At 40.7% G+C, this 21,600-nt stretch overlaps 1 protein-coding gene across 2 annotated transcripts in view; it reads right to left on the bottom strand.

Annotated features, from left to right (window-relative positions):
- Positions 1–1,622: 1,622 nt before the first annotated feature.
- The window catches only part of gfod1 (glucose-fructose oxidoreductase domain containing 1), a 91,199-nt gene continuing 71,221 nt past the window's right edge, over positions 1,623–21,600 (bottom strand). For both annotated transcript variants that reach the window (XM_072283660.1, XM_072283662.1), the window contains exon 2: positions 1,623–9,073. In XM_072283660.1, coding sequence (XP_072139761.1) covers positions 8,154–9,073 — 920 coding nt within the window. In that variant the 3' untranslated portion in view covers positions 1,623–8,153. The remainder of the gene's footprint in view (positions 9,074–21,600) is intronic.

The following is a 21,600-nucleotide window of genomic DNA, read 5'->3' as shown; positions in this document are numbered from 1 at the left end:
AGAGTCATGGACTAGTTCCTAAATGGTGAGAAAAATTCAAAAATCAGAGATGCCAAGGGAATTGGGAGTCCTTATGTAAGATTCCCTAAAGGTTAACTTGCAGGTTGAGTTTGTGGTGAGGAAGGCAATTACAATGTTAGCAAATGCAGGATGTAGTACTGCAGTTTTATAAGGCATTGGTCAGATCACACTTAGAGATGACAGTTTTGTATCCTTCATGTAAGAAAAGATGGGCTGACATTGGAGAGGGTCCAGAGGAGGCTCACAAGAATTATCCCAGGAATGAAAGGGTTAATGTATGAGGAGTAAACAGTCAACGTTTCGGACTGAGACCCTTCATTAGGACCTGACTCTTTTCTATAGATGCTGCCTGTCCTGCCGAGTTCCTTCAGCATTTTGTGTGTATTGCTTGCATTTCTAGCATCTGCAGATTTTCTCTTGTTAATGTATGAGGAGTGTTTGATGGCTCTGGGCCTGTACTCGATGAAGTTTTGAAGAATGAAGGAGGATCCCAATGAAACCTATCAAATACAGAAAGGCTTAGATAGAGTGGATGGGGTAAGGATGTTTCCTATAGAGGGGGAGTCTAGAACCAGAAAGCACAGCCTCAGGGATGATCATTTAGAACAGAGATTAGGAAAAATTGTTTAGCCAGATGTTGTTAAATCTGTGGAATTAATTGCCACAGACAGCCGTGCAGGCCAAGTCATTGGGTATACTTAAGGCAGAGGTTACTAGGTTCTTGATTAGATATAGCTAACGTGACAGGGCTTCAAAGATTATGGGGAGAAGCCAGGAGAATGGGATTGAGAAGGATAATAAATCAGCCATGATGGAATGGCAGAGGAGACTCAATGGGCTGAATGGCCTAATCTTGCTCCTATGTCTCATGGTCTTATGGTTTCAGGTGCTCAAGCACTTAACCACCTCCATTTTCTGCAATAACATTGATTTCAGCAAAACAGTACATCAGAACTGTATTATTAATGCACCTTTCTCTGAAACAATTGTCTTTACTCTAGACTTTTAAAGTGTCTTCCTAAAGCTCCCATTGCCCTTCCTGTTTGTTTCTCACTTTCCATCTCTATAGTAAGTTTTCTTTTAACCAACTTTCTGATCATTTTTGTTAATCATACTTCTTCCCTCCACATTTCCCATTAAAACAGTTTGTTACTTATTTCAAAAAATAGACAAATTATTGTTACATAAGGAGCTGATAGTACTAAAAATTGCTGGTTGAAATATTGATATACTTAAACGTAATTACTAGAATTTATATGTCCCCTACAGCAGATACATTACACCACATACTGCAGATGTCAGCAACTTTAAAGAACTTTATAAAGCACCAAACACCAGTAAAATCAGTATAAACGCTAATAGTAATCAATCATCCAATCACCAACAATAGGTTGGTTTTCCTCATGTAAAGTGCTGGTGGAATTTGCATCCAGATGCCCAATGTATTGAACTGTAACCACAAACATCTCTGTAGTGACAAGTTTAAGAGGGACTGCAAGAGAAAAGCTCCACTACTGAAAATGCTGTAGCCAGGCATTTTACAAGCACCAAGTCCATTTGCTTAAAATAGAAATTCTTTTAATTCTTTTTATTTTTATCAGAGGGAAACATTTTGTTTTAACTTTATCAACAATAATGCAATATATACAGAGCAATGCTTCATGCTGTCATTACAATAAAGGAATATTTAATACAGTTCAGAGAGTACACAACTAGATTGAATCACAAGTTTGCCCATTGCTACCTTAGTATAATAGAAGCCTAAAAATTGATAATAGGCTTTTGATGACATTGTACTAATTTTACTAGAATCAATCTATAATTACAACTCAGACACAAAGTAATCTGAATTTATAATCCACAGGACAACAATGCTTAGAAATTGGATTTTAAACATGTGGTGGATATAGTGCTACTTTCCTATTAGATACCCCAGGAAATATTGTTAAATTCCTTAGAAGAATTTAGAAGCTGCGCTATAAAAGTTTCCCTCAGGATCATGTGCTAAAATGGAGGCCCGATAGTCAACAGGTGATAACAATCTGCTCTGCACCAATTAGCAAGGGGATCAGGGCATTTCCCATGGCAGCTAGACACCAGCTCCCCTGGTGGAGACTAATTGCAGAAGAGGAGGACAGAGCTCCACATTGTACTGAGCAAGATCATTCTTATAACCAAGCCCAGAAAGGAGATCCTCTGTCAGGAGGGGGTGCCAGGACACCATTCAGGGGCCCAACCACAGTATTCAGGTCAAACAGTAGCAATGCCATCAGACTGTTATTACAGAAGCCTGAGTTCAAATCCAACAAGGGTGCTGTGGAATTTAAATTTAGTTAACAACTAAAAATTGGAACAAGGATAGCTGCTGGACTCAGTGACAATGACCTAAGGAAACCTACCATCTTTACCAGTCTAGGTCGTGCGTGGCTCTACATCCACATCATATGATCCTCTCTTGAGTGCAATGGCCAATCAAGCTGGTCAGTTGTCATCACCACCTTGTCAAGGGGAAATCATGGATTGGCAATGAGCAAAAATCAGAGAAAATCTGCAGGTGCTGGAAATCTTGGCAGTAAGTGCCAGCCCTGCCACAGGTTCCAAAAAAAATTAGAAAAATCAGAAAGACATGGCAGGAGGTGGCAGTGGTGGTCTTGTGTAGACAAGTCCTAGTACACTAGTACAGGAATAGTACACTCTCATTTAGAGACTCTATTGAATGCACACACAGTTAAATTACATCTACTGCATTGGCATGTCAACCATATCTAATTGTTCTATTGACTGCTGCAATGTAGCTTCACCACTCAGCTACACAGGACCTGCTTCAAACCTGTAAGGGAACAGCAATAAACCATCAGGAATCAGCTGAACATCCTCGTTTACTTTCATCCTGCTATTCAAAGGGGGCTTACTGCTCTCAGTGGGTACAATGCCAACCATGAGCAGCTCATTTCTCCCCAGGAGTGAAGAGATGCTACATGACAGCACTGAGTTTTTCTGTGAAGAGAGATATGTGATCAGAGTGCTCTGCTGTATAGAGCAGGGAAATCCCATGCATACGTACATCACTCTCCCACAGAAAAATAACACCCAGGAACTTTTCTCTCTTTTACAGATCACAGCTCTGTTGCCTCGTCCTCTCACCTCTTTCACAACTGTGAGCCAAGTCCTGCTCCAGTCGGGCAAAGAGCTGACTCCAAGGGAAAAAACTTGGAACAACAGGGTCTGTTAGTTGCCATAGTTCTGGGTCTTTAAATTGGAATAATATTGCAGTCACCTGAGCACTCCCCTCATGCAGGGTCCGAGTTACTGCCCACTACTGTCTCTCAGCTTGCACTCTCACCTATGCCTCACCACCAGCCATGGGTGACAGTCTGATTTCAGCCCAAGTTTCCATGTAACTCCAAGGGATAGGGGAGCTTTCCTGTAGCCAATGGGAGACAATGAGATTATCAGACATCCTAAACTTCATTAACTTGGAAAGACAGTAGTAATTTTCAGTACTTTTACTGAAGATGTTCTGATTTACAATATTTACACCATTTTTGGGATACAAAGTCTTGAAGGTACTATTTGTGTGGAAACATTTCTGATTTTGGGAGAAATAATATAAGTAATTGTGCAGAGATAAGTGATATTTGTGTGACAGCCGCTGGCATTGCTAGACTTTGCCGTGCTTCAGCAGAAAAGATCAAATAGAGTCAGCAATGTCACCAGTGAGGCAACTGTGGAATATCTCAGCAGTTACAAACTGGGGAAGCATTTGCTGTTAGTTTAAGCACATCCTGTGGCCTTTGAGAGATAGTCTTCAATGAGTTCAGTCTACCTAATGCCCACAGAGTATCCCTTTAAAAAATACTCAAATGTAATAAAGTAGCTGAATGTATTTTCTAGATGTTCTAAGTGTGTACAGCAGGAATTGTCAATAAGAGAGAAAATGCCATGTGTTGCTTATGGCATATTTAAATGCGCCAGGAAAATACAGATATTTTACATTGAGAGTGCATTCACCCAAGAATGATTACTAGTACCATCTATCCTTGGTAAAATCACTTTGCACCTGAAAAACATGTGGTAATGGATCCAATTTCTAAGCTCTAGTGTCCTAAGCATACAAAGATTTATAATAAAGTTGATTGCATTCTCTTCAAAGACATGATACCATTTCTGATTATCCATTCAGTGAGCAATATTCCTTTGGATGTATGTAAATGAGGGCATGAGTCATTAGAAAACTCACCAGGACACTCTGCAAAAACAGTAACAGAATCATTTGCATATTACAAGCTGCACATATCAGAAATCCCAGACAGAAAGCACAATTAGGTAGCATAACAAAAAAGTACAAGCTATGTCCAACAGAGACATGCATAGACTAATCTTAACTAACAATAGTGTTTTTAACTCTTTTCACAGTACAATGGATCTTAAAATCTCATTGTTTTATGCATATTTTAAATAATAGTATTTAACATACTAAGAATGTTTTGGTCTGTCATCTATTATATAGAAAATATAAATTTTGTACAGTCTCTTCTACTTAATTTTTTTAACCTTGATAAATATCTTTCCTGCATATATACAGATATTCATGCTAAAAACACATGACCATAAATAACATAGGGATTTCACAAACGTCTCCTCTGTTCATAAATGCAACATTTCAAAAAACATTATCAATGCATTTAGTCATGAATATTAATTTTCATCTGATCATTAATAACATTGAATTTCAAATACAAATGTAGCGAGTTCTTTGAGTGAGTACATTCATTCACAGCCAAGAACTGTTTTATGGAATTCAAGCATTATATTTAACTGGAGTCCACATTTCATTAATTTGCTCTTAATTTGTTATAGATTTAATTGTAAATTGTACAGACGCAAGTTAGAAAATTGCTGTTTGAATAGCATGTGAGTCAGCCTCAATTTGTGATCACCAAATCCATATTTAAATCTTTGACTTTTATACTACTTTAATCGATAAGCAATATAATTAGGGTTTGGGAGTAGTTCTGTCCGTCTGCACTGCTTGGAGTCTTTATTTTGGTATAGGGTATAGGTCATCACCTTTATTAGTTTATTGTATAAAGCTGCATTATCTTACACATTCATTTTGATGTAAAAATATGGTAATATTGCAATAGAAACTGTTCGAAGCTTACTTAAACATACCCCAATGCCCTCCAGTCATCATTAGAACGTTCCAGCATAGAAATGGACCCTGCTTTCTTATTCTTACTGATTATAAATTTACTACTAGAAACAAATTAGATGACACCTCCAAAGCCAGTCAACAAAGCTAAAGAGCTCAACTACCTTATGGCTCCCTTTGGCACTTCACAGCATGTACCTTTAAGTTGACCAAAGTAGATAATTTTTGAATAATTTTTTAATCAATAAAGGTATTTTACAGTAATATTCCTAACTAATATTTTCTCCAATGAGCAAAAATAGCTATTAATTCAGGACAAAATTATTAGAATTTGGCAAGATTTCTCACTAGCAAATTCAATGCAGAATATTCAGGAATTAATCTGAATACCCAATTTATTTCGAAGTAAGTATTTTCAGGGGAAAAAAATCAAAGCATTTTTATGCTTCTGTCTTCATGACCCACATAGGTAATTTATAATTAGCTTTGTTGCCAAAAGTTAAACAAAACTTTTTGCAGAACTCTCATTCCCGCAATTGGATTTGTAAAGGAATATTCAGTGCCAGACTGCTCAACACATTTTTGTGCCTATCCGTGTACTCCCTTGTGATTGCACCTTCTCAATGCCAGAATATGAATGGATAGGGGAGACAGAGAGCTGTGTGACTTTGGTTTGGATCTTAGCATATACTGCTACATTAGACGATCACAGTGGCATGTTTGAGGAAGGCAAAGAAGGCAATGTTTTCCAGTGTACTGTACCAATAACACCATGTTTCAAATACAAATCAGGTTCCACCTGCCTGTTTCAAACACCCTTGCCTTTAAATTCTTGAAAATATAATTTTTCTTTCTCTAAAGAGGCAATAAAAAGGAGAAAAGTGCCTTCTATCATGAAAAGAATCACTGTTTTATTAGCATTATCTGTAGTATATAATAAAAAATGTTTAAATAGCCCAGCTTACCAGAACTTCATGTTACTGAAATACTTGACCTTACATAGTTCCTGTCACAACCCCAGGGTGTCTCAAAAAATTTTCAGCCAATTCTGAAGTTACTCAGTGTGGTCATGGTAGCCAATTTGTGATGACAAATAATGACCAGATAATCGGACTGACTGTGGGATGATTAACAGACGAAACATATGCTGTAACTACCCCTTTGCTCTTCAAGCTCACAGGTTCTTTATAAAATTCTTAAGCATTTAAATCTTGAAAATGTTATTCTAGGATGTGATGGCTTTCAAAAGAAATTGTAGATAGATAAATTTTGAGCCTGGATGCAAAGAATGAAGCGTTCATCCATTGTCCAGGCTTTAGCACAACTCTTGCATGAGTGAACTTTGCCTACTTAAAGTTTTTGTTTAGATATACAAGCATCAATTGATATTTGTATTGAAGAAAGTAAGTTATGCAGCAAATAAATGACACACTAGCACCACCATTGTAGGCAAGGCTGGTATTGATTGACTCTCCATTCCCAATTCCATTCATAGGTAATGAGCTTTCCTCACCTCTGACTGTCCGAGTGGCATGCTTAATATGTCAGATCACAGGTAATCACATTAGTGTGGCCTGGGGTAACATATTAACCACATTTTCTACCAACAGTGCATTTAGCAGCCTAGAAAATAAATGGCACCTGGAAAGGCTTGAAATCATTTGGTGATGTGCAACAAGACAAAAATTTGATAGCTTTCTTCATGGGCTCCACTAATGTGCAAGGAAACATATCCCAGTCACAATGGGGTAACGCAACAAGGAGGGGTGGATCAGGACCTCACAAGTTGGATTGGGGAACCAGGAAATTTTAGGATTGGGTTACAAATAGTTTTTGCAGGCCATCAGGATCAGAATAGTTTGGAGGGTTTGGGTCAGTGGTCATATTAGCTTTAAAACATGACAATGTCATGTTCCTTCAACACTACAATAGCTTCACGGTCACCTTTCTATTCATTTCATCTTAATTTCAAATTCTGGTTTAAAATGAATGCCAAATTTCAATTTGTGTTCCCTTAGGTATCAAACCAGTACACTATTACACAAGACTGTAAAACATACTGAGGTGGAAAACCATCTTTTGTTATTTTCAAACAAAGTTGGGGTGTAATAACAATTCAGAAGCAGAATCCAATGTAATTACCATACCACATTGCGTGCGTAATGCTTACGACAGCAGACAAATTTCAATATCACTATTGGTTATTTAAATGACTACTTTAAAACAGCTTTTAATTAAAACGTTATCATTTTCATTAGGTGCCCTCTTGAAATGCACTTGTTAAAAGGGCAGCTAAGCATCCTGCAGCCAAGCATGCTCCAGTGGTGTATTCAACAATCAGGCACCAAGAAATCTATATGCTTCACATTACAAATAATTCCTTTATGTCACTCCATTGTGAAAACAACTGATATTACACACACATTGCATAGTAAACTCTGCCTTCTGGTTGCAGAATGTAAAAAAATATATAATTTCTAATGCCAGGGTAATTTTCTGTACAGTGCTTCTACTACAGAACTTCGTTCAAGCATAATGTATGTAAAGAATTTCTGCAAAGATGTTCTACGCTTCTGGATCACAGCAGGCATGGATTATTAGACTCTGTGTGCAAAGACACTTGCTGCAATTCTGCAAAGCTCTGGGACGCTAAAGTATAAAATGCACCCCTTTCCCTAACATAATGAACTCTAACAGAAGTCAACATATCAAAATGTAATAGAAAACAATTTCCTTTTAAAAAGTTTACAATAACCCAAGTCGGGATGATCGTCAATAGTTACCAGCACTTGTTTGTTTCAATAATACTTGCCACACACACCATTTTAAATTTACTTGGCATATTGCAAATACATTTTATAGATGTGCCAACGTTACTTAAACCAGGAAATTCTATTAGTATCGCATCAACGTGCTCACCCAGTGATTCCCTGAACACCCTTAGCCTCAACTACTTGCTATGAAAAGCAATTGAAAGTTAGTATAATAGGGACATTCTACTGCGACGCATTGCCTCGCTGATCAGATATGCAGGGCTAATCTCGGGTTCTTCTGTCATGATCACAATGTTCTGCCATTCACCAGTTTCATTGGATTTTTTAATGGTGTCCACCACAGACAATGCATACAAACAATCCTCAAATGTTGCTGCCATAGTTAGTGGTCTCCCGTCCCAGGTCCGACGATCTTCTTGGTCTTGGAATGCCTGTCGAATGGCTTGAACCATCATGATGGTTCCCCTGAGGAATGGGATTGGGCAATCCCGGAAAGCTTTTTCTGGGAGCAATTCATTGCTTAAAGGAGTCGAGTCTTCCAGAATCAATTCCTTTTGAGTGGCACTGTTTTTCTGTCCGTACAAATCACTACCGCTTACTATCAATCTCCCAGTGGATCCCACCACAATGATGTCCTGCTTGAAATCTCCAGGAACGTTGAAATTCAGTGTTACAGTACAGCACACGCCAGCTTCTAACACCATCTGAAATGTACAGAAGTCATCGCTGGTGATCTGGCGAATCCCTCGGATGTGTTTTGTCTGCTTCACAAAGGTTTTTAGGAAGCCGTGGACTTTGACAGCCTTTTGGCTGGTTAGAAAAGTCAAAAGATCAATAATGTAGCTTCCTACTGAGTGTAGTCCTCCACCACCCATTAGGTCATCACAGCTCCAGTTGTACTTCTTACCCAGAAGGCTTCCACTATGAACCTGGACTTCACAGATCAACAAGTCCCCCACATAACCCTCTTGAATCATTTGCTTCATTTTAACAAAAGCAGGAAGGAAACGGAGAACGTTACCCATGATACTCATTAGTTTGGGGTAATAATGTGCAGCTGACATCATCTGAAAAGCATCCAGAGGAGTTGCAGCTCTGTCACAGATGACATTCTTCCCGATTCCTAAATCAAAAGGAAAAATAAAGTATATTAGTGTGCAGTAATTTATACATTTGCCTCATGCGTGGCCACCTCAAAAACACACCTAATTTCTCAGAAATTATAATAGACAATAGACAATAGGTGCAGGAGTAGGCCATTCGGCCCTTCGAGCCAGCATCACCATTCACTGTGATCATGGCTGATCACCCACAATCAGTACCCCGTTCCTGCCTTCTCCCCATATTCCTTGACTCCACTATCTTTAAGAGCTCTGTCTAACTCTTTCTTGAAAGCATCCAGAGAATTGGCCTCAACTGCCTTCTGAGACAGAGCATTTCGCAGATCCACAACTCTCTGGGTGAAAAAGTTTTTCCTCAACTCTGTTCTAAATGGCCTACCCCTTATTCTTAAACTGTGGTCTCTGGTTCTGGACTCCCCCAACATCGGGAACATGTTTCCTGCCTCTAGCGTGTCCAGTCCCTTAATAATCTTATTTGTTTCAATCAGATCCCCTCTCATCCTTCTAAATTCCAGTGTATACAAGCCCAGTCACTCCAATCTTTCAACATATGGCAGTCCTGCCATCCCGGGAATTAACCTCAAGAACCTACGCTGCACTCCCTCAATAGCAAGAATGTCCTTCCTCAATTTTGGAGACCAAAGCTGCACACAATACTCCCAGGTGTGGTCTCACCAGGGCCCTGTACAGCTGCAGAAGCTCCCATACTCAACTCCCCTTGTTATGAAGGCAAACATGCCATTAGCTTTCTTCACTGTCTGCTGTACCTGCATGCTTACTTTCAGTGACTGATGAACAAGGACACCTAGATCTCATTGTACTTCCCCTTTTCCTAACTTGACACCATTCAGATAGTAATCTGCCTTCCTGTTCTTGCTACCAAAGTGGATAACTTCACATTTATCCACATTAAACTGCATCTGCCATACACCTGCCCACTCACCCAACCTGTCCAAGTCACCCTGCATTCTCATAACATCCTCCTCGCATTTCACACTGCCACCCAGCTTTGTGTCATCTGCAAATTTGCTAATGTTACTTTCAATCCCTTCAGCATTAATGTATATTGTAAATAGCTGCGGTCCCAGCACCAACCCTTGCGGTACCCCACTAGTCACTGCCTGCCATTCTGAAAGGACCCTGTTAATCCCTACTCTTTGTTTCCTGTCTGCCAACCAATTTTCTATCCATGTCAGTACTCTACCCCCAATACCATGTGTTCCAATTCTCCCTTGTCCATTTTCATAGTTACATTCTCAAAAAATTCCAGAAGATTAGTCAAGCATGATTTCCCCTTCGTAAATCCATGCTGACTCGGACCAATCCAGTTACTGCAATCCAAATGTGCAGCTATTTCATCTTTTATAATTGACTCCAGCATCTTCCCCACCACTGATGTCAGGCTAACTGGTCTATAATTCCCTGTTTTCTCTCTCCCTCCTTTCTTAAAAAGTGGGATAACATTAGCTACCCTCCAATCCACAGGAACTGATCCTGAATCTATAGAACATTGGAAAAGCTTACCTTCGGCTAGCTTACCTTCGTACCTCATCTTTTCTCCCCATATTGCCTTTTTAGTTATCTTCTGTTGCTCTTTAAAAGTTTCCCAATCCTCTGGCTTCCCACTCATCCTTGCTATATTATACTTCCTTTCTTTTATTTTTATACTGTCCTTGACTTCCCTTGTCATCCACAGTTGCCCCTTACTCCCCTTAGGATCTTTCTTCCTCTTTGGAATGAACTGATCCTGCACCTTCTGTATTATTCCCAGAAATACCTGCCATTGTTGTTCCACTGTCATCCCTGCTAGGGTGTCTTTCCAGTCAAATTTGGCAGCTCCTCCCTCATGGCTCCATAGTCCCCTTTGTTCAACTGTAATACTGACACTTCCGATTTTCCTTTCTGCCTCTCAAATTGTAGATTAAAACTTATCATATTATGGTCACTATCTCCTAATAACTCCTTCAGCTCGAGTTCCCTTATCAAATCCGCTTCATTACACAACACTAGATCCAGAATTGCCTTCTCCCTGGTAGGCTCCAGTACAAGCTGCTCTAAGAATCCATTTCGGAGGCACTCCACAAACTCCCTTTCTTGGGGTGCAGTACCAACCTGATTTTCCCAGTCTACCTGCATGCTGAAATCCCCCATAACAACCATAGCATTACCTTTGCGACATGCCAATTTTAACTCCTGATTCAACTTGCACCCTATATCCAGGCTGTTTGGGGGCCTGTAGATAACTCCCATCAGGGTCTTTTTACCCTTACAATTCCTCAGTTCTATCCATACTGTCTCTACATCTCCTGATTCTCTGTCACCCTGCGCAAGGGACTGAATTTCATTCCTCATCAACAGAGCCACCCCACCCCCTCTGCCCACCTGTCTGTCCTTTCGATAGGACATATACTCTTGAATATTCATTTCCCAGCCCTGGTCCTCTTGCAGCCATGTCTCTGTTACTCCTACAACATCATACTTGCCAATTTCCAACTGAGACAAATGATCTGTAATTTGATCCAAGTTAACACAGAACTTATAACGTAGAAGAGCAGTTCCTTCAGACTTTGACGTCTGTACCAAATATGGTGCCAAATTACACTAAATTTTTTCTATCTGTACATGATCCATATCCTTCCATTCCTGGCCTTCCTAAAACCCTCTATAACACCATCATTATGACTGCTTCCACCACCAGTCCCGCCACCTGCCATTCCCTGTGTGAAAAAAAACTTGCCCTGCAGACCTCCATTCAAGTAACTCTCTCTTTCCTTAAAAAATGTCCTCTAGTTTAGATATTTTGACCCTGGGAAAAAGAGACTGGCTGTCTACTCTATCAACGCCTCTCATAATCTTGTAAGCAGAGGTCTCCACTCAGCCTCCAACACTCCAGAGAAAACAATCTTAGTTTGTCCAACCTCTCCTTATAGCACTTGCCCTCTACTCCAGGCAGCATCCAGGTAAACCTCTTCTGCATCCTCTCCTAAGCCCCCTTCCTATCATGGGCATTACCAGCAAACATATCCAATTCTGACATTATGATAGAATAAAGGTCATAGATGAAGCAGCTGAGGATTATCGGGAACAAGAAACTTCCCTGAGGAACACCTGCAGAGGTGTCCTGGGGCTGGGATGACAGACAAACACATTATCTAAGCTATCTTGCCTTCTAATTGAAATTTCTCTAGCCTATGGAAAGTTTTGCCCCAAACAGTGAAATCTTAAAGTACTGGAATAGTGCTATGCAAGGTTTCTCTAATCAACAGAACATTTCCAAGGTAGTCAATTAACCAATCCCAATTTGTCTACAACATAAGCTAAGAACATTGAGGGGTCTTGTTCTGAAAGTCGTCATTTTCCCTCTCACCTAAAATGCATGGCTGAGGAAAGTTCTGGACTATCAGAACTAACTATCAGAAAGGCATGTGCCTGAGATTTCTGCTCCTCAGCTAAGTATGCTGATGAACGTTAGGCAAGGTAAATACCGATCTCCAGTCAGGTAACTTGATGACCTCAGCCTCACACATCACTAATCGCTACTTCAATAAAATACCAGAGCACAGATGTGGAACAAGGGAGAATATTAATTACAAACAAAAAAGCAGAAAACTTTCAGCCTCCACAGCATTCTTAAGAAACAATACTTGTAGGGGAAAATAAGGAAGGGAAATTGCTGGTAAATTGCAGCAGGTTTTATAGGAGCAACGTATAAGATTTAGGAGGGATTCAATGGGTCAAGCAGCATTTATGGAGGGAAATGAACTGTCGACACTTCAGGTCACAGCCCTCCATCTGGGTTTCACTGGATTTGACTGCACAGGTGAAACCATCTGTAGACAGGGCTTATTCTAGCCACCTTCACCAGTGTTATTCATGTTATACAAAATCATGCTACTGCAAACAAGAAATATCATCATTTTCGTAAAGAGCAGGTATCAACTAACATTGGCAGATCCAACAAAGGTGATTCCATAGTTGATGTCTGTCAGCAGTGAAGTACAAAAGTGGAGATTTTAAGTAAATGTCTGACTTATAGCTGAAAACTACATACATGTTTAAAATGGCTGAGGTAAATGCAATATTCCATTTGAAAACACACTGAAAACTCAAAGGTCATAGGCACAGCCAGGCCCATAGGTGGTGCTATGTTCCACTTTTGCCATGTAGAAGGAGGATCATTTTAACCAGCCTTACTGGTAACTATCATGATCAGACTGACTGGTAACTACCATGATTAGCCTGACTGGTGACTGGTGACTGGTGACTGGCTGACTGATTTATAAGCTGCCCACATTTTATTTTCTCTAAAAGACCAGTATTTGTGGAACTGAACTCTGGGAAGAGTTAGCAACACACATCAGAGTTGCTGGTGAACGCAGCAGGCCGGGCAGCATCTCTAGGAAGAGGTACAGTCGACGTTTCGGGCCGAGACCCTTCGTCAGGACTAACTGAAGGAAGAGCTAGTAAGAGATTTGAAAGTGGGAGGGGGAGGGGGAGATCCAAAATGATAGGAGAAGACAGGAGGGGGAGGGATGGAGCCAAGAGCTGGACAGGTGATTGGCAAAAGGGATATGAGAGGATCATGGGACAGGAGGCCCATGTGGCCTTCTATATATTGGCGAGACCCGATGCAGACTGGGAGATCGTTGTGCTGAACACCTACGCTCTGTCTGCCAGAGAAGGCAGGATCTCCCAGTGGCCACACATTTTAATTCCACATCCCATTCCCACTCTGTCCCTCTGACTATACCCCTTGCCCATCCTCTGGGTTTTTCCCCCCTCCCCCTTCTCCTTCTCTCTGGGCCTCCTGTCCCATGATCCTCTCATATCCCTTTTGCCAATCACCCATCCAGCTCTTGGCTCCATCCCTCCCCCTCCTGTCTTCTCCTATCATTTTGGATCTCCCCCTCCCCCTCCCACTTTCAAATCTCTTACTAGCTCTTCCTTCAGTTAGCCCTGACGAAGGGTCTCAGCCTGAAACGTCGACTGTACCTCTTCCTAGAGATGCTGTCTGGCCTGCTGCGTTCACCAGCAACTTTGATGTGTGTTGCTTGACTTTCCAGCATCTGCAGAATTCCTTGTGTCTGGGAAGAGATAGATTTTTTTGTGGCTACTTCCTCCCATCATTCCTTTCCAATCACCATCTTTCATCTGGATGAGTCCACCACTTGTAAAAGTCTATTAGAGAATGAAGTCCAAGTCAGAGTGGAAGTTCTCCCCTTATTCCCCTGTGCTAGCTAACATGTCCACATTATAATATGCCATACAGAAATCAGGAGGATTCGATGAGTTCCTTATTCAAGCCAGCAGGAAGTTTGGAAAGTATTTCCGGTGAGATCATTCTGATTATGAATCCACTTCCATGCATCCAATCTCCAGACCTCTCCAGAAAAAAGCATAGTGAATGCTTAATGAATTTCAGTAAGTGAGATCTCATGTACCAATAGTGACCACAACAGTTCTTCTATCAGGTTGATGGCAAGGATCTTGCATCTGCACAAGTCTGACCAGGCAACGGATGGGGTACCTTCTCAAACTGGGGACTTCCTCTGCTTCTTTGGGCACCTATGAATCCTCAGTACTTTGTGCCGGTAGACAACTTTCATGTCCACTGAATTTGGTTTTCTTTACTTTCTCTGCTGAAACAGCCGCTAAATGCTAAGGAAATGTGGTTTCAAAACTTTGTCAAAGTCAGAAGGTTTTCATCTGTCACCAAACCATTTGCCAAAATCTGGGTGCTGTCTATCTTCCAGGATCCTGATTCTGATCACTAAATACATTTCACTGATCCCATCCCATTCCTCACTTTACTCAATTTCCTAGTCCCATCACCACCACACCCCACCCACCCACCACTGTGTTTTAATTATTTAAATCAAACTCAGATGTTTGTTTTTGTCTTTGGTCATCAGCTGCATTAAAGAACAGGTTTGGAAAGGCCTTTGACAGCAATTGTTTGATCTGTCGCAGGTCCTCAGATTCTGTTGCTGAAGATTTACTTGCCTCTCATAAACCACATTGGAAATTTCATCTGTTTGGTTATATCTCCATCTGAAAACATTGAGATCAGGAAATCATTAAGCTGAAAGCCTTGGTCTTAAGTGTGAGCAATGTGTGGAGTAAGAGAGGCAGTTAGGATGTTGGTCTATTAAAAAGAATAGGTTCAGAACATCAGGCAGACAATCTATGAAGAGTATTGACAATGGGTGGAGTCACTCATCTTGTAAAAATACTGCCCGGTAGAAGGCAATCGCAAACTACTTCTGTAGAATCTGCCAAGAACAATTATGGTTATACACCATGATCGCCCACAGTATATGACACAGCATATGATAATAATGATGAGCTTCAGGAGCAGAAAAACTGGCTGTTCTGCAGGTAAACAAACAACTGTCTTTTGTTTGACTAGTGAGGTTAAAGATCTTACTGTATGGGCCTAAGACTTTTGTACAGTACTGTATATCCTGGACCATATTTGTAGCACTGACAATCACTTTCTGCAAAATCAGGACAACAAAGTGTTGCCCAATACCAGGAAAGCCAAAAGTCAGTGCTATTCACTCTTCACTGACTGAAGCTTGTTTTCAACTGCACAGCATCAACATTTTGTTTCAGTTTTGTGAGAACAATTTTCTAGACAGCTAAAAGACAGGGAATATGATCTATCTATTATTATCCTTCATTATTCTCACTAGTGCCACTCAACGTCCAACCCTACGTCCCCGTCATGAGAGGTGGAAATGGGTAAGGCCAGCCAACAGGGCTCTGGTGAAGCTGTACAGACCAATCCCCTGTACAGTGAATGCAATGGATTGCAGAAGTGTTGATGAACTCCAACCATACCATAAACTTCAGAGGACAATGGAGACAGGAGGTCGTTAATAACCTATGGTTCACTGGGAGCTAATAGTCCAAGTTAGTAAGTACTCTCACTAGTGACAATATAGTGTTTAACATGATAAAAGATAAATATCTAAATTTATAATATTTCTATATCTGTTAGTTGTACAGAATTCTGTATGGAATGTTACTATCTGCTCTCATTCAAACCAGATCATTGCTAAGTTTATATTGGTTGAATGCATGGGCTGCTAATAATTCAACACACCACATCTGGGAAAATGAAAGGCATATCTAGAGCAGTGTGCGTCAAACCATCTTGGGATTCACCTCGAAAACGAACACAAGTGTAAGGCAGGACTTGGCAGACTGCAGCCAAGTATTAAATTAGGTGCTGTAACTGGGGGAATGCAGTCTGTGTCAGAGAAACACTGATGTGCAACCTGACTAAGAAAGCACTTACTCATTTTATGTTTTTCTGGCTGCAACATATCATATTGTTCTTGTAATCCAAACTGATGAAGGTGAGAAATCCTTGGAACTGCAGTATTGATTTCTACTGCCTTAGGCAGGGTAACACGAGCATATTTTCTCTCACCTTGCAATACAATAGTGCTATTTGTGAACTTGCAATATGGATCAGGGCAGTTGAATGACAGAAGGCAGGGGAAGGTATTTACCAGGTATCAAAACACTATATTAAGAGGAAGGGCATTCTACCCTGAGGAAGTTGGTTTAAATAGCTAGCAATGTCAGCAGGTCAAAAGCCTGGTGCAAGCGTGGAAACTTCCAGACTTTTGCCAAAGTAGATCTGGCTAAAAGCCTTTGGTAAAAGCAGGTTGTTAAATTAAACATGTTAAATGCTCTCAGGATTTGATTGCAGTTCTTTGAATTTAATCCTGGACGCAGTGATTTTTCCACTTCTATGAAACTAAGCAATGAAATAACATTGGACATTACTCCAAGAGATGCAAGGGACTTGCTCAAGCTAATTAGTATATAAAGCTAGTTAGTAATCCCCTTTTTCTACTCCCCCATCGCCAACATAAACCAGGCATCTTCCTGTGCTTTGTCCAATTCCCACTGTTTACAATTAATCCTGGCTTCTCAATTCACACAATCTAAAAGGCCACATGCTCATTAACAAACATAATTCTGCAATGGTGGCAGAAGAATTCCTTTTAAGAACATTTTGACAACGGAAAAATAAACACTCAACGCAAAGCAACCATTTCCATATCTGTGCCACTACAGATTCAACAAACTACGATCAAGTGCATCCCTATAGCATTTAATGTGTATAATCCAATGCCTTTCCAATGGGGTTCCCATTGACATGTTTAGACTAAAATCTGGAAGGTAGCAGAACTAGGTCAAACTTTTGACCTGCTGGTATTTCCAGCTATATATCTGCTTCCTGTCAAACACTCTTCCTGATTCACTGACAACCTGCACTGGATGAGCTGCATTCTAAGAAAAGGTTAGACAGACAAGGCTTGCATCTTCTAGAAATTAGAAGGGAGGAGGGGAGGTGACTTGATTTAAATATGTAAGATCCTGTGGGGTTTTGACAGTTAATTCCTCTGCTGGGGGAATCTACAACTACAGTTACCATTTAAAATAAGGGCTCTTCCATTTAGGAAACAGGTGAGGTATTTTTTTCTTTCAAAGTTATGGGTCATTGGAATTTTCTCCTTTAAAAAGCAGTAGAAACAGAGGCTTTGTTATTTTTCAGACAGGCATAGAATTATTCTTGTAAATTCTAGAATAACTTTACAAGTTCTGGAGACTATTATGCATGAAAATCCCAGGAGATCAGTAGTTTCTGAGATACTCAAGCCACCCCATTTGGCACCAACAATCTTCTCATTGCCAAAGTTCTTAGATCACATTTCTTCCTCATTCTGATGTTTAGTCTGAAGAACAACTGAAATTCTTAGCCACATCTGCATGATTTTATGCATTGAGTTGCTGCCACATGATTGGTTTATTAGACATTTGCATTAAGGAGCAGGTGTACCTAATAAAGTGGCCGCTGAGTGTACATCCTTTAATGAGAAAATAATACCAGAAACAGAATGAGGCTGTGGTGGGCAGCCACTGGATACACTCAATTCTTCAAAATCAAGTCTGTTGTCCTGTGCACAAATACATGTATACAGAAGAAGAAGAAGAAAGCCCATAACTCCAAGTGGAGTCATCGGAACGCCATCATGACGGCATTTTATTAGCGGGCTTTCTTATTTTTACGAGGCCGAGTTGCTAGCTTGATGCTCAACCCAGCATGGATGGAAAGCGTGCAAGGGAGCCGGCTAGACTCCAACTCGGGAGCCTTCGCTCCGAAGTCCAGTGCTGATGCCACTACGCCACCAGCCAGCAATCATGTATACACAGTTGCAACATAAAAACTTTTATTACAGCAGTATCACAAGGCACATAGCATCATTCACAAGAAAAACATAAATTATACACTACTTGTACAAGAAAACACAATTAGAATACAGAAGTAATCTTTCTCGACTGTTCTTCTCCCCCTTTCCACTTTATGTGTTTCACTTCCTTCACAATCTCTGAGTGTAGGTGAAAGGTTCCAACTTCAATTTTATCCTTAATAATGATAGGATTTCATATCATTAACCTACTCGAAGCTCAATAATTTTACGTATTTATTTGATAACTCAAGAGAAGTTATCAGGACGAAAGAATGAAAATGTCACATTGGATGAACAATAAAATCCATCTAGCATGCAAGCTAAACACACTGGATGTACCATTAAATGCCTCTCAGTCTGATCACAGATCACTAAAGCTTAAAGTTCAAAGTAAATTTATTATGAAAATACACATATGTCACTATATACATCCCTGAGATTTGTTTTCTTGAGAGCATACTCAGTAACTCTAAGAAACATCGTAGAATCAATGAAATACCGCACACAACAGAACAGAAAAACAAGCAATGTGAAAAAGCCAACAAACTGCGCAAATACAAATAATAATAATAATAATAATAATGTTTACAAGGATGTTGCCGGGACTTGAGAAACTCAGTTACAGAGAAAGGTTGAATAGGTTAGGACTTTATTCCCTGGAGCGTAGAAGAATGAGGGGAGATTTGATAGAGGTATATAAAATTATGATGGGTATAGATAGAGTGAATGCAAGCAGGCTTTTTCCACTGAGGCAAGGGGAGAAGAAAACCAGAGGACATGGGTTAAGGGTGAGGGGGGAAAAGTTTAAAGGGAACATTGGAGGGGGCTTCTTCACACAGAGAGTGGTGGGAGTATGGAATGAGCTGCCAGACGAGGTGGTAAATGCGGGTTCTTTTTTAACATTTAAGAATAAATTGGACAGATACATGGATGGGAGGTGTATGGAGGAATATGGTCCGTGTGCAGGTCAGTGGGACTAGGCAGAAAATGGTTCGGCACAGCCAAGAAGGGCCAAAGGGCCTGTTTCTGTGCTGTAGTTTCTATGGTTCTGTGGTTCTATGGTAATAATAAATAAATAAGCAATAAATATTGAGAACTTGAGATGAAGAGTCCTTGACGGTGAGTCCAAGGGTGGTGGGAACAGTTCAGTGGTAGGGCGAGTGAAGTTGAGTGAAGCTATTTCCTTTGGTTCAAGAGCCCATGAGTGAGGGGTAATAACTGTTCCTGAACCTGGTGGTGAGGGTCTAGAGGCTCCAGTACCCTCTTCCTGATGGCAGCAGCAAGAAGAGAGCATGATCCAGATGATGGGGACCTTGATGATGGTGTTATGTTTTGTAACACCAGAAACTGATCAAAAGAAAAACACAGGAGCCCGGGGATATTTGTGTACTTAGTTTTTCTCTAGTGAGGTACTCACATATGAAGTGGTGGCATGATGACATATGTCATTCACATACTTTTATATATAACGCGTAATGAATTAGATAGATAGATATACTTTATTAATCCCGAGGGAAATTTGGTTTCATTACAGCCGCACCAACCAAGAATAGAGCGTAAATATAGCAATCCAAAAAACCCAACAATCAAACAACAAAATGCAAACTATGCCAGATGGAAAATAAGTCCAGGACCAGTCTATTGGCTCAGGGTGTCTGAGCTCCATGGGAGGAGCTGCACGTTCGATGGCCACAGGCAGGAACGACCTACCGTGCCGCCAGTGTTGTATCACAGTGGAATGTGGCCGAAGTCCAACAGTAAAAAGTTCAGTATCCAGTCTGCAAACATGTTCCTCGATTGTAATATACTCTAGATTGCACCATCCGTTGTTAGCCAGATCAGTAAGCACGAAACTCCTTTACGCTTACCGCTCTCAGTGTAGTACTTCCGGTCAGCCGGAATGGTATTAACCACCGAAATCCTCTTCTCCAAAAGCCTCTGTTGTCTCGACCCGGTCCTCTTTCCTCGGCTTTGTGATCCCCATCTGTGTGTTTTCCTCCGGATTTCGGCAGGGGTGTCCACCGCTCTGTTAGCTAAGCCGGCCGGGATTTGCTGGTCCGTGAAATACGCAATGCGACCTTGCTTCTGTCCCACGTGTCGGGATGTAACCATTTCCAGCGCTAAAGAAAACCCAAATAAAACTCTCTCTACCAGCATGTTAGAGAGGGTGCAGCTTCGACGTGTAAACAAACAAGAATACTTAATCAATATTACGCAAATATTACTGAAGTATTAAATACATTCTCCCTGCTTAGCTATATAAATTCCAACTCAGTATAGAATGCACCTCAACTCAAATAATGTAATGTATTGCTCTCTGGTCATCTATATACTGTATACACACACACACACACACACAATACTATACAATACAATTACTATATGCAAATCTACAGCATAGTAAATTTTAAATTGTCCCTATTCAGGCCTAAAGATTTAATCACTGCAGAGGATTTCTTATTCTTGTGGGTTAATATCTTCCTGAAAAGGGTGGTCACTTCGCTTGGCAGGTGAGACTTGTGGCTATGAAACAATCTCAGGTTCTGGGGCCTCCTCCGTGGTGGTTGCTGAAGTTGACTCCGGGTCTGCAGGAAGTGTTTCTGAGAGCTCTGAATACCTTTCTTCTCTCACAATTGACTCTGCTCTCCTGAACTGATCGATATATCATCTTCAGACACAATCTCCACTGTTTAGGAGAGTGATGTAGTTCTGTCCTTAATCTTTCCAAATTCCTACTTTTGATCACCACTGTAATCCCTCACTGGGACTGCTTGTCCAGCATTGTAACATTGAATCTCCTTGTTTGAGGAGCCCTCAATTTGTCTCAGCTGTTTGTTCTGCTTACCCCTTCTGAGATTGGGTTTGAGGAGATCAAGTGTGAGCTCTAGGGACGACACAGGAACAGCATAGTTAGTGAGATGTTGGTTGTGGAGTGGGCTGCATTGTGACATGCAAGGAGGATATTGGCGATTTTTTGATTCAATGTCAGTGTAGTGTGTTCTGCTCACATTGTTCATAGTGCGTTCTTTAGACTCTGAACTAACACCGCCACGCCATTTGTAGCTGGGTGGTATAGTGCAAATGTAATATGTCTTATTCCATTCATTTTCAGGAATGACTGAAACAGTTGAGCAACAAAATGCAGTCCATTGTCACTGACAGTGTTCTGGAACACCAATCCTTGAGAAGAGGCTTCTCCACTCATCAACAGTTTGCAAGGCTGTAGTGGAGGCTATTAGAAACATTTCTGGCCACTT

This window comes from Mobula birostris, chromosome 19 (assembly GCF_030028105.1).
Source record: "Mobula birostris isolate sMobBir1 chromosome 19, sMobBir1.hap1, whole genome shotgun sequence".
NCBI lineage: Eukaryota > Metazoa > Chordata > Chondrichthyes > Myliobatiformes > Myliobatidae > Mobula > Mobula birostris.
Note: the sequence above shows the minus strand (reverse complement) of the source record. Positions and strands in the feature narration are given on the sequence as shown.